This window comes from Epinephelus lanceolatus, chromosome 12 (genome assembly GCF_041903045.1).
Source record: "Epinephelus lanceolatus isolate andai-2023 chromosome 12, ASM4190304v1, whole genome shotgun sequence".
NCBI classification, from domain to species: Eukaryota; Metazoa; Chordata; class Actinopteri; order Perciformes; family Serranidae; genus Epinephelus; species Epinephelus lanceolatus.
Genome location: NC_135745.1, coordinates 5,372,997 through 5,387,342, shown reverse-complemented (window position 1 = coordinate 5,387,342; position 14,346 = coordinate 5,372,997). Strand labels below are relative to the sequence as shown.

The 14,346-nt window shown below is 39.4% G+C and overlaps 1 protein-coding gene across 2 annotated transcripts in view; it reads right to left on the bottom strand.

The window, feature by feature from the left end:
• Positions 1 to 450: 450 nt before the first annotated feature.
• LOC117272259 (uncharacterized) overlaps positions 451 to 14,346 on the bottom strand; it is a 163,398-nt gene continuing 149,502 nt past the window's right edge. The window contains exon 25 of one of the 2 annotated variants that reach the window (XM_078172892.1): positions 451 to 8,588. In XM_078172892.1, coding sequence (XP_078029018.1) covers positions 7,695 to 8,588 — 894 coding nt within the window. In that variant the 3' untranslated portion in view covers positions 451 to 7,694. The remainder of the gene's footprint in view (positions 8,589 to 14,346) is intronic. The other variant, XM_033651079.2, reaches the window with a different exon arrangement.

Below are 14,346 nucleotides of genomic sequence, written 5' to 3'. Positions count from 1 at the left end.
TGACGGTAATACAGTGACTAATCAGTATAGGTACCTCATACAGCCCCACTTAAAAAATCCTGAACTAACCTTTTAAGGCCCATTCGCTCCCTTTGCATCCTTAAGTCTTTACAGTGACATGAGTTCTTCTTATTTTATAATTATTTAATACTTTTCTAAGCAGTCAGTCATCTTACACTTTCCTGTTTTATAAAAATGTGCTATACATATCTCTTTTTGTTACTACTATGAAAGTGTTTAAGGGCTACAAAGAGCCTACATGTTAGTTTGGGGCTGATCTTGTGATTGACGGTGAAGGGGTTTCTACTCAGTATGTGAATGTGAAACATGAATCAGAACAGAGGTCTGATGAGCTTTTTGGGGTCATCAGCACTCTGGTGTGTCTCCACTGTCCTCTACTGGTACAACACAGCACTGTAATGTGAAATAAAGCAAGACCACAGGAGCAGCTGATGTCTCAACACTCTGGAAGCCCTTTATTAGTTCTCCAACCTGACAGGAAGCTCAAGTGTGTGACAGCCAACAGCTTACAAAATCAGAAAACACAGGTATTTACAGTCGTGTAAACTCGACAAGATTCAAACTGACAGAGAAAGAGTTAAAGGCATGCACAGGGTCCGATTCTGGTAGGATAACAAAACAACAACAAAAGAAAGAAACTCTTTGCATACTAGAGGAGGTTTATATTAAACTGTGCCTTTAGGTTTGAATAAGAAACATTCAAAAGGTTTTTTAAACACAGACCACAGAAAAAGGTCCATACAGTGTGTATTAAATCACATTGTCAAACCAAACACAGTGTTGGAGTCATGTTGCTGCCTTGCAGAGAAAAGAACCTTATGAGAGAGCAGGCTAACATTTATGGAAATATAATTTTAGTCTTAACCAAAGTCAGATGAGAAGATGAATCAGACATCTCAATGTTTATCTCTATGCATAGTGTACACAGATAGATCCAGGATGTGTTTACTCTAGCCTGACACTTTCCACACTCCTGCACTTAGTGCCATTTTTCATCCTTTGACAAATAAACAGAAGACACTGGCGAAAGACAGTGGAAGTTATACGTTTGAGGAGCAGTTAGTGTCCAACCTATTTCCCACCACATTTATACTTAAAAAATAATAATAATGATGTCTCGTCTTGCCTCAACTCACCATTGTAATCTCACTGTGTCTAAGTTGGTGTGTCTGTCCAGTTCTGTTATCATTATATACATTTTAACTGGTGGTGAGAAATTTCTGCCTGGATTATCTTCACAGTGAATGTTTTCTCCACATCATGTGAATAAAACACTTCTTGCTTTGCATTCGGTAAAATCACAATTTCTTTAATAAATGACTAAAATTAGTCCTTCATAATAGAGGTATTATTGGGTTTATGCGGACCTTAGAACCTGAGACCCAACACGGAACCTGTATGGTTTCAGGTCCATACTTAATTATGGTCAAGTGGGTCGTGCTGGGGCACCACTCAACAATTGAATTGTGGAGAATCTACCTGATCTAACCATGTGCAGGTAGGGTTGCAGCGATATACCAGTTTCAAGGTATACCATGATATAAAAGGTGGCAGTTATCACAGAGTGTACATTTGCTTATCTATGATACTGAAAAAAAGAGGGACCTGAGGGACATCAATCTCCCCTTTATTTTAATTATTTTCAAAAGGGAGACTTTTTACACATATTTCCATTAACATAATGGTGTCAAGTTTCAATTATAGTAACAACCAACAATAACCCTTCTGTTTTCATTCCTTTAAGGGTCATTCTGACTGATAGTAATATAAATTTTGTAATAAAATGAAACTGTTACATTTTCTGAGATGGTTATCGTACCATGAAAATCTCATACCGTTGCAACCCTAGTAGCAGGTCCATACTGACAAAAATATATTTACTTTTGTGTGTGCGATCTTAGAACTACGGTGAACTGGCCACCAGCTGGCAGGTCCAGCTCCCAACACAACAACAACAACAGAAACGACAACAAAATAAATGACAATAGAGCAAAATTAAATAAAATTCGACATCTGAAACATTATTATACATTATATACAGTAAGATGGGTAAAAGCAATATGTTGTATCTGACATGACAAAATGTGTTTATTGGTAGAATGGCATTTTCAGTAGGAGATTTAATTACTGGGTTTTATGTGTCCATAAATAGACCCGCGACCTGACCTGGGACTCATGCAGGTCTGGGGTCTCTCTTGCCTTGGACATGTACCTGTTCGGGTCATTTATATCTTGGGCACAAACAGGTTGGATTATAGGCCTATATATTTTTTAAATTCTTGGGTCCAATTGGATCTCAGAACTTATTTCCTGGGTTTATTCGGGTTCAGGTCCATCATTTTAGACCCTTGAGGACCTCTACTCCACAACAAATACTTATAGTCCTTATCCAGGGTAGAAAATAAAATATTTTTTCAGGAAGGAATTGCCCTCGATGTTTGGAGGCATGTAGGCCTACATACACAACAATACAATTTTCTTGTCTTCTTGATCGTGTTTTTTGAGGCAAATACTGAATTTTGGCAGCAATTTTGCCCTTTGCCCTGATTATTCCTGACACTGTGCTTATTAATGTCAACATGTCCACATGATGCTGATTTTAGCTCAGAATGTTTGTCTGCAGGTTACAGTTTGGGGATGTTAGGATGGATAATATTCTTTTACTTTTGATGGACCTCAGTAACAGAATATCCAATTCTAGTAGACTCAAAGCTTGCTAAAGATGTCCTGAACATACATGTGCTTCTATCAGATATCATCTTCTCATCTGACTCTGACAAACAGATTTGTTCGGTTCAGATTTCCCAGAACCGTGGAGTTTTCCTTTATTCTTGATGGATTTAGCCCCACAGACAGTCTGAAGGGGTATGTTACAATGAACTCACTCAGCAGTGTAAATAAACTCGACAAAAAACGCAAATTTCTTTCTGTCTGGCAAAAGTCACTTCAAACAACTCACTACAAATGGAAATGGTTCTGCAGAAGCACAATAAACAATAGCTATATTCAAAGAAACTATGTATGTCTAATATGTCTGAATATTATTTCTATTTTATACTTAATCTACATAAAAACTCTACACGAACACATTTGACCTTTACAGAATGTATTCTTTACACAGTTTAGTCTGTATAGGACTCTTTGGGTAAACTCTGCATATTGATAATCACAACCTCTATTTTTTAATAGAAATCTATTTAACATTTTAGTAATGAAACCACACATACTGTATGTCACACACCAATAATCCAACATCAGCTGTTCTACTGCATCTTAGAGGACTGACGGAATGTGTGTCAATCTAAGCTAGTCTGAAGAAAAATAAACTCTGTTCACCTGTTTATTTAATATTCAGATCATTGGTAGATAAAACATGATAAAGATAGACTCAGTAATTCAGATTAAATTCATATGATTCTACCAACTGAAACTGTGACATTACAGTGAAGCAACAGTGAAGAAATTCCATCACACACTGATTGTCTGCAAGCAGTCCAAGTCCAGCTACATCCACTCCAAAATATCAAAGCACACAGCTAAAGGTGCTCTCTGTTGCATCGCTGGGTCTACCAGGTGAAAGCTCTGAGAAACTGAGAAAAGCCAGAGCCTCAAACCCACTGTGGGGAGAGGGTTGTAGTCTCATCAATAAATAAAAAATAATAGTGTCATTTGACAAGATTTATTTCCTGAACTAACCATCTCAGCTGTAGCTCATCAGACAATTTCTTAAGATGAATAGCATCTTTATAAGCTGGGACTGAAGGTTGTAGAGTTCTGTATACTTTTCCACAATGATGTTTCTGCTTATCAATTTTGACAACTACGATAGAAAAACATGTGCTGTAACCTGACAGAAGAACAGGTCAGGGTCCAGTAGCCTGGATATCTGCTGCTGTTGTGTGGCTGTACAAAACTAAAACCAGGGTTGACTAGAGCCCAACCAATACTGGATTTTGTGAGGCTGACTGATATTAATATGAAAGCCTAAACTCTATGATGACATATAATCTGATATTACTTTTTCGAAACATAAACACGTACACATTTGGTAAAAGTTTGGACTGTCACTTTTAAAAAAGGCCCGACGTCTCACTCCCAACTCGTCAAATATGGCAGCTTGGCCAGTGGCTCTCTGCTTCACACTATAACGCTCTAGGTAACCCCCTAGCAGCACTTTATGATTTGTCAGTCAGTTTTTATAGGAAACCTACAGTTTTTGCTTATAACAAGCATAGTGTCTTTTCAAAATAAAATTTGGTGTTCACAGGAAACTTATGTTTCAACTCAATACATGCATAGTGTCTTCAAAATAAATTTCTGTGGTCACAGGAAACTTAGTTTCTTCTCGATACATGCATAGTGTCTTTTCAAAATAAACTTTTGTATTAGCAGGGTACTTAATGTTTCTGCTTGTTACATGCATAGTGTCTTTTCAAAATAAACTTCCATGTTAGCAGGAAATTCAAAGTTCCCACTAGTTACAAACATAGTGTCTTTTCAAAATAAACTTCCTTGCTTACAGGAAACTTAAAGTTCGAACTCATTATACACTCAGTGTCTTTTCAAAATAAACTTCCATGTTCACAGGAAAGTTTAAAGTTTCCACTCATTACGCGCAAAGTGTCTTTTCAAAATAAACTTTGGTGTTCACAGAAAACTTAAAGCTCCTGCTCGTTGTATGCATAGTGTCTTTTCAAAATAAATATCGGGTTTCACAGGAAACTTACAATTTATTTGTTAAGTGCACAGTGTCTTTTCACAATAGTCTTCTGTGTTTACAGGAAATGTAGGTGTTTAGGTTTCAGTAGCAGTAGGTCTTGAAAAAGATCATGGTTTGGGTTCAAATAACACTGACTTTTGGTTTCACACAGGGCACAAACAGCGATCTTCTGGTTGAAAGTCCTGTGGTTTACATGTCCATCTGCATTGACTACTCCTCCCTATATGCACTTTCTTGCTCTTCATACCACGTCAGCTGCTCTGAGCGTCTAACAGGCCTATTGCTGTCGATGGGCTTACATTGGAGTTGGTTAAAAGCTGGTCATGAATCTGTATTTGACGACATGGGAATGAGAAAGAACAACACATCTGTGTCACCCACACGGCTGTTGTTTTTAATGTAATGGCTTAGAACTCATCTAAGGACTTGACATAATTCAGCAGAGCCTCACCCACTTTTAACCTGAGCAGGAGTCCAATCAGTGGGCAGGAGTGAAGACACCTGTGAGCATGTGCAACGCTATCTAAAAAGTCAATTATGAATAAATTCAAACTAACATTGAACTGAATTTATCTGAACAGAACCCATGTAGCCTTACCCTGAACAATGTTGTAGAATTGGCAGTCAAATTCAACATTCTTCTTCATACTTCTCAGATGGTTTGGTGTTCTGATTACCTGTTGTTCAGAACCCAAGCTGCCTTGTTACTGAGAACAGGGTATCAATAAATCAGTCACAGTGCTTTTCATAAAAGACACGGCCTGTTGTGCTTATATTACTGTCACTATTAAATTCTGACAGTAAAACACACAATTTTTCCCAAAATAAGTACATAAATAAAGATTAAAAAAGTAATAACATCCCTCAAAAAAATAAATAAATAAATGTGGTTATTAAATAACTGTTTAGAACCTTTTGGAACATTGCAACCAAAATTAAATGAAAAGTTGGCTCCCAGGTGGGACCAAAAAAGGATAGGAGGCTTTTCTTGGCCTAAAGTGCGAATGTTTTTTAAATCACTGGGTGTGTCTTATTCTACAGGATGGAAAGAGAGGGTGGAGTCTTGCACGTAACAGTCTTTTACATCTTCTTATCACTAATAGTTGGTCTGTGCTTGTTTTTTGGATAAAAACAGATATCTGTGACTACACTGAACAAAAATTTAGGTGCTACACTTTTGTTTTTACTCCCAATTTTTACAGGTTTAAGTTAATGATCCAAGATGTTTTTCATGCACTCAATAATTAAATTTCTCTCAAATTGTGGCTGCAAATTTGTTAAAATCCATGTTTGTGAGCACTTTTCTTTTTCCAAGTTAATTCATCCACCTGACAGATGTGGCATACCAAGATGCTGATTAAACAGCAAATCAAATCAAATCAACTTTATTTATATGGCACTTTTCATACAACAGTAACACAAAGTGCCTCACAGAGATTAAACTCTTTAAAACTCGTTAAATAAGCATCATTACTACACAGGTGTGCTTTGGGATGATCGCAATAAAAGCAACTCTAAAATGTGCAGTTTGATCACACAAATCAAGCCCACACTTCCTAGGTCTTGAGGGAACGTGTCACTGGCATGCCGACTGCAGGAATATCCACCAGAGCTGTTGCCCATGAAATGAATGTTCATTTCACTACCATAAGATGTCTGATGTTCGTTAATTTGGCACTACATCAAACTGGCCTCACAACTGCAGACCACAACCATAACCACACAAGCTCAGGACCTCCACATCAAGTGACCTTACCTGTAAGATTGTCTGAGACCAGCCACCTGAACAGCTGATATAACAGTTGGTTTGCACAACCAAAGAATTTCAGCACAAACCATCAGAAACCGTCTAAGAGAAGCTCATCTGCATCATTATCCTCACCAGGGTATTAACCTGACAGCAGTTTGTCATCTTAACCGACTTGTGTGTTTGTGAGGCTGGTAAGCTGTAGTTCCAAATTCATGGAGACGGCTTTATGGTAGTGAAACATTCAGTTTACAGGCAACAGCTCTGGTGGACATTCCTGCAGTCAGCATGCAAATGACATGCTCCCTAAAAACCTGGGACACCTGTGTCAGCATCTTAATATGCCACACCTGTCAGGTGGATGGATTATCTTGGAAAAGGAGAAGTGCACACTAACATGAATTTTAACAAATTTGTGACTGAAATTTAAAAGAAATATATCTGTTGAGTGCATGAAAAATTCTGAGCTCTTTAACTTCAAACTGTAGAAAAAAGGGAGCAAAAAAAAAAAGTGTTGCATTTAAATTTTTGTTCATTACTATCAGTGGTAACAGCTCACAGGTCATCAATGTGATCTGACATCTTGCAACTACTGTTTACTTCCTTTGTGCATTGTGCAACACCCTCCATTGATGACACATCCGTGATTACATCAGTTTACTGACTAGCTACAAAATGCGGGCTAATTTGCTAGATAGCACCAAGGTTTCAAGAATCCTGAACAGAAGTGGTTCAAGAACCAGAGCTAGTTTAAAGGAAAACGACTATCAGTGGGACATTTTAAAATAAAAAAATAAACAGTGTTCTCTAGTGAACAAATGATGTGGTTCACTAGAGAATGCCAGTTTTAATTTACGTCAGTATATCTTTGGTATCCCTGTGCTGTACTGTGTTACGACAGAAGAGAAATATTTGTGATAAGATAAAGACAGCCTGTAATCTCAACCACGCCAACGTATTGGTAGGGCTCTAGGGGTGACTGTCTAGATGCATGTCATATGGCACTAGTGTGGTTTGTACTTAAAATGAGAGGTTTAACAAGCCTAATCTTTGTCCACAACCCATCTAAAAATGTCAAAAGGTAAACATCACACAATATTGCTGTAGGAACACAGTGCAATTAGCTTTTTTTCATCACTTGGGTATGCCCCACACATTCCCTTCTACACTTACACATTTATAAAGCCTAAATTGTAGATGAAAACATCACACTGCATCCTTTGAGGCTGCCGCTGCCGTGCGCAGGGCTCGGCCAGCTTGGTTTCCGGTGCGTTTCTTGCCGCGGGCCGGAGAGCTGGGGTTGGAGGCTGACATTCGGACGCTCCTCGCCCCATGACTCACCATGGTGGGGAGGAGGGAGGAGGATGGGGATGGAGGGGAGGAGGAAGAAGAGGTGGGGGACAGGGAGGAAGAAGTGGACGAGGAGGAGGGTGAGGATGAAGAGTAGGAGGATGAAGAGTAGTAACTGTGTTGGGAGGTGGAGGTGGAGGTGGTGCTGGAGGTGGAGGTGGAGGTGGAGGTGGAGGTAGAGGTGAGGACGAGGCGGTGCTGGCGTTTGTTGCTGCTGCGAGGCCCGTGGTGGGCCTGGCTGACGTTAGCGTGGGATGGCGACAAGACGTGGCTGGACGAGGGAAGGAGACGACTCAGATTCAGAGATGGGATAAAAGACTTGTGAGGAGGAGGGGAGAAAGAGGGCGAGGATGGAGAGGGGGAGCGAGGCGGAGAGCCTGATGGAGAAACAGAGGAGTTTTTCACCAAGAAGGAAGAGGAGAGGGGACATAAGAAAGCCTGTTGCCGGGAATTCTGGGCCGAAGAAGGAGAAGACGGATGGGAAGGACACTTGGAAATGTTTGACGGGGGAGACAGAAGAGAGTGTTTCCCCAAGGGGGATGTGGAAGAAGCTGAAGGTGAAGAAGCAGAAGAGGAGGAAGAGGAGGAGAGGATTTGGAAGCTATCAGTGGTGTCTGAGCAGTGAGGAGTGGACAGAGAGGCAGACGGGTGTTTCCCGGAGCTATGGCACAAGGCTGGGATCTTAGAGGCACGCAAAGCAACGACAGAATGGTTACTATCCCCGGCTGCTCTACTGCTCCTGCTGTTAGCCTGTAAACACACACCACGGAACACGGCAAGTCAAAGCCAACAACACACAGCCCACATGAAAGAACACTCCATTTCAGCAATCATATCTGTTACTTCTACGGCTTTGGCCAGCCAATCCTTTTATTGAGGCTAGAAATGATACAGTCCACTCCTGTTTTTTAAGTGCCCACTCACAAGTTGGCACAGTGAAAACATCCTTACAAAGAGCATGTTTTTGTAAGGAAAAACATCCTTTTTGTGAAAGTTTGTGAAGCCTTTTTATACCTGGTATTAACATGGGTCTTGGGTGATCTGATCTCCAGACCACCAAGACACACTGTGACAAGTTTTTAATGACGAGTTCAACAACGTATTGCATGACTGTCCACTGTTTTGCCCTATGGAGGAAGATGTGTTGAATTCGAAAATTTACTAATGTTTCTGGGATTTAAGACAGACAATACAGTTTTGAAATTGGACAGTATTTGTTTAGGTCACTTTTTTTCTCCTCCTTTGTGCAAAGGAAAAACACAAGCCAACATCCATGCTTTAGGTATTATAGCCTACCAGTTGTATACCAGTGTGGATGTTACCGATATGATGTGTTGCAGACGTTTTGATCGTGATACCCTGTGATTAAATGTCAGTATTGTACGTCATGATAATGTTGGCATGAGAAGTTTGGAAGATGTTGGATTTCAGTTACTTAACAACACAACTTAAAACCAACAAAATATCAACGTCATCTGTCATCAGTATTCTATATCAAATGATGTCCTGACATTGAATTTTGGTCACTTGACATCACAACCTAAATTCAATCAAATATTGTTGACATTTGTCATAAGACTTTGATGGCCAGTTGGGCTGTACATGGTGCCCTTCGCAGAGATGGGGAATCAAGTCATTGTGACTTGGACTCGAGTTGACTCGAGTCGCTGTTTTGATGACTTGTGACTTGACTTGACAAAAAATAAAAGACTTGAGACTTGACTTGGACTTGGATGTTAAAGACTCGGGACTTGACTTGAGACACGATGAGTTGAATGACTTGAGTGTTATTCACATCATGTTTTCGGTTAGAATATAAAATTAATAAATTAATTTAAAAAATAATGTCGATTACCCGGTAGGAGCGCAGGCTGAGAATGGCGTTGCCATGATTGGATCACTACCCTGTCAATCAGTCATGCCCTCTCTACGTACCTTACGTGTTTATTGGAGAAACACACCCTCTTATATCAGATAGGCATCAACATGTCAGCGGGAGGCGTACCGAGAGTCATTGTCTTCGGCTTTCGGAATTACCATTATTACGGCAAAAGACGAACAGCACAGTGCAAGACATGCGGCATAAACATCTCGGACAGCCAGGCGACAACTTCAAACTTTGTTCGTCATTTGAAGAGCCATTCTGCCCAGTAAGTGCTTGTCAATTAGCTAATATTATCTGGTTAGTCGGTAGTTAGCTAACGTTAGCCTGATACGATACGGGGGTGGGTTGCTTTGGTGGAACTTGTTTATTTGCTAACATTAACCCCAGAAAACGTGAGCAAACATTCCGACCGGTTCATCACAAGACCGGCTGTATGTTTTATGAACAAGCAACACAGGGTTAAATGAGCTAAATGGGTGATTTTGGCCGCTGCCTTGGTTAGTGTGTGTATGTGTGTGTGTGTGTGTGTGTGTGTGCGCGCACACATGGAGGTCGTCCCTGCAAAGTAAACATTGCAGCGATAAAGTTAATGTTTACTCACAGTTACTTATATTTTGTCTTTTCACTTTATTAAGATCAGATTCTGCAGGTAAAATTACAATAATAAGGTGACTTGACTTGACCTATTACAGGACTTGACTTGACTTGATATAACCTGTGACTTGACTTGACTTGCCCAAGAAAAAAAGACTTGGGACTTACTTGAGACTTGAAGGTTAAGACTTGAGACTTACTTGAGCCTTGCACATGTGTGACTTGGTCCCATCTCTCGCCCTTTGACCTGGTAGCATAAGTGGTCAGACACATGACAGACTCAGGTGTGAACAGTGATGTCTCAACCTTCCACTTGTGTTTGCTTCACCGAAATGTATGTTAATACCAGGTGTAAACAGGCTTGTTGACATACTGATGGTCAGTATGTCAACAGTGTTGTGAGTCGCTCACCTGACAGTAAGTTAAGGTGTAAAGGAACTTAAGATGTGGTTAAGGTCAAAACAAGTACTTACTATGTGTCGTCAGATTTGTCTGAAGGTCAGAGTTTACAGTCCTGCATGAAAAGTTACTTGAGTAAAAATATGGCAAAATGTATCTGAAATTTCAAAACTAAAATTACTCTATGTAGAGAAATTATTATTGGATTCTTATTGTATACAACTAGCGATGTATTTGTCTGTATGTTGCATTTTACTGTTGTAGTTGGATGACACAGCAAATTTATCTCATATACTGCTGGGTAGTTTAGTCTCTAACAGTGCATCACATGTTATAAGCTCATCAGATACTATTTATATAAAATCTTTATTTGTAAAGTGACTGTAGCTGTCAAATAAATGCAGCACAGTAAAAAAGTACAATATTTTCACTCTGACATATAGTGGAATAGAAGTATTAAATGGCACTCTTAAAATATTCAAAAAAAGTAGAAGCACCAAAATTTGCACTTTAAGCTTTGGTTAGTAACGTCTATAACAACCTTCTGTCATATTTGCTGCAACTGGTAGCCCCGGTGAGTAAGCAGCTTCATTTTCGGTTTTTGGCTGATTGCACTTTCGTTTTTGTTTTTCCATCACATTTAACACAGGAACTCCTCTCTTTGGATATAAAGAATTCTGGATAAATGTTTTTTTTATGTTCATTTTCTTACTATGCTGGCCAAAGACACAGTAGTAACACACGACTGACAAAATGCAGTGTTATTTCCTCTCAGATTAATCAAGCTCAGTCCAGAAAAAGTAGAGATATTGTACTGGCGATTGATGACAGAAAATATAAAAATACATAAAATACTTTTTTCCTTCCATAAAACCTGGAATTGTTTTGTTATTACTTCAACATGTCATTAAAGATTTGACATTTGATTACATGAATCTCACTAAACAGTGGTGCCACTGAGCACAACATACATGCAGTACTTACAGGGTGACTCTTTGATGACAGAAATGTGATGGTTATCAACAATGGATGTTTCACCTGGATTATTAACATTTGTAAATGGTGGCTTCTCTGTGTCTGTGTTTGAGGAACGAACGTTTCTGAGTTTTTGATGCCCAATTAATATTTCCACAACTCACTGCCAGATGAAGAACAGCTGTACAGAGTAAACATGCAGGTTACATGCAAGTCAAGATCCACTCTCTGATCTAGAAACTCAATAGTCAACTATGTTGAGTTTGAAAATATTAACAGCTCATTTTGGAAGAGCATTGATGGTAATACAACAGAGTCGGAGAGTGTATCTTGAAGGAAGTGTGCCGAGGTGAGTAGGAATATGAATGCAGACACAAACAGACATATAGAATTTGAGGAAGACCCACAAAATAAGACAGATGTGCACCACCACAGAAATGACCTCAGTACATTTAAAATAGTCAAATCAATAAAAAAAAATACTCTTTGCTCCTTTTCCAAGCTATTGACTATTGGTGGTACCCAGTTCATCCTCATCTAAGCTACATAATAATAGGTACTCTTATAGATACCTACAAATAAGCTCAAGTAGTTTGTTAAAATTAAACACATCAATTTTGATGTCATTTCTAAAGACTGATTCTGTAGTTTAAGCAAATAAGAGGGGGATTTACACTTATTCATTTCACATGACTTAACCCAAATTGAAGCTTCTGCTTGCTACTTGCATGTTTTATAGGGACTAAGAGAGTAAACTAATGTTGGGTCAATATAATTATCTTTAAATGTGCAGCGAGAGTCTAGATTTTAAAATTCCTATAACTTCATTGTAAGCAAAGTCCACCTGAATTTTCAGAAAAGAGTTCTTTTAAACTGTAAACACCAGTCATTATTGCTTTTTCGAGAACAAGCCTTTGTTTATTTGGTTTGAGTAATGCTGATCACTGATGGGAGAGTTTAGTTTACCCTCTGTTATGCCGAGTTCACACTGCAAGCCTTTCAAAGTTGTCAGATTGCTGTACTGTTCACACTACACAACTCGCTGTCTTGTGATTGAGAGTTCCACACGTCCTTTTACGATTACCATTTACAACCTGTTTTCTCAAGGTGCAACATCAACTTTGGTCTGTGTTGCAAATACAACACAAACAGTTAACATCCTATTGTCATAGGTGACCCCTCCCCCAGGTTTCCACTCAACCTGTGTCTCACTGGCTACAGCTCGCCGACAGGTTCCCAACAGGTCCAGATATTTGACTTGCCGGGGTATCTGGGTGCATCTTTAAACAGCAAACACATAGAGCTTGAGCACTGATTTGCAAGTGCTGAGCCAAAGTCGGATTGGGTCTGATCTGGGACTTTTGTCAGGGAGCTCAAAAAACTGTTAGAGAGTGGAAAATCAGGGCTTAAGTTGTGTAGTATGAAGCAGGCATTGGGCAGTTGACAACAAAAGGTCAAAGTGTGTTAACCTGTTCTATTCAATCTAAAGAACACAAATCCAGTTGCCATTTGGTGGAGCAAAATAACTGTATATAAAGATGGATGACATGACAACTACCCAAAAGTGAAGCCAAAACATCTCGATTGCACGCATTAAATAAAACTTTCCCAACGATGGTTTCTGTAATTTTAAGTAGTTTTTATAATGCTGGGCCCGTATTCACAAAGATTCTCAGAGTCCTCTCAGAGAGCTCCTAACTTAGCCTAAAAATTCCTAGAAAGGAATCTTAGCTTAACAGTGATTCAAGAAGTTTTTGAGAGCAACTCTGAGCAAGGAGGGGACAGAAACTTTTATCTTAGTGAGGAGGTGTGGTTGACCCCGTTGCTAGGTATGACGCAGTCTTCTAAAAGCTGTGATTGGTTGTTACAAAAAGGGGAAAAAAAAAGAAAAACAAATGCTCTCCTAGTAATGAATGGACCGTGAAATCAACCAATCATAGAACTTAAGACTGTATTAAGAAATGTGTAATTGTGAAAATAATTTTATGTCATGATGATGAAACTCAGCAAAATTAGTTTAATTGTTACACAGCTTCAAAATGTTTGAACGTACCTCATTCACATGCCGATTATTATATTGATTTGCTTATTGTTATGTTTACTCGCCATGCTGGTAATTTTACTACTTAATCTATTTGATATTAATGGTGGACGCAGACTCAGCTGTCAGGAATTACTGTGATTGCTGGCCTCCTTGTAAAAAGCGGTTTGATTTGGCAGAATGACCAAAACAACGAATGAAATGGAGAAAAAAAGGACGAGAAAGCCGAACTGGACAGAAGAGCAGTGCCTGCTGTTGGCACGGCTTGTGGAGGAGAACAGAGGAGTTTTAAGAGGGAAATTTGGTCCCGGGATCATGGCACAAGGGAAGAGGCAGACTTGGGCGCACATTGCCCGACAAATCAATGCGTCGTTCTCTCTCCTTTTACGCACACGCAATGAGTGTGAGAAGCGCTGGTACGTGCTGCAATCCAAAGCGAGAGCGGAGACTGCAGCTCATCCCTGATGAGGTCAACTACAAACATTATTCCTGCACGATCAATCCGGTAGCGTCGTATTAAATCACTGTCGTTCAATATACGGAGAATATCTCTCCTTCCTCTCTGTCTTTCCGCCATCTTCTCTGTTTAAGACACTCTTAGGCTTCTTAAAAGT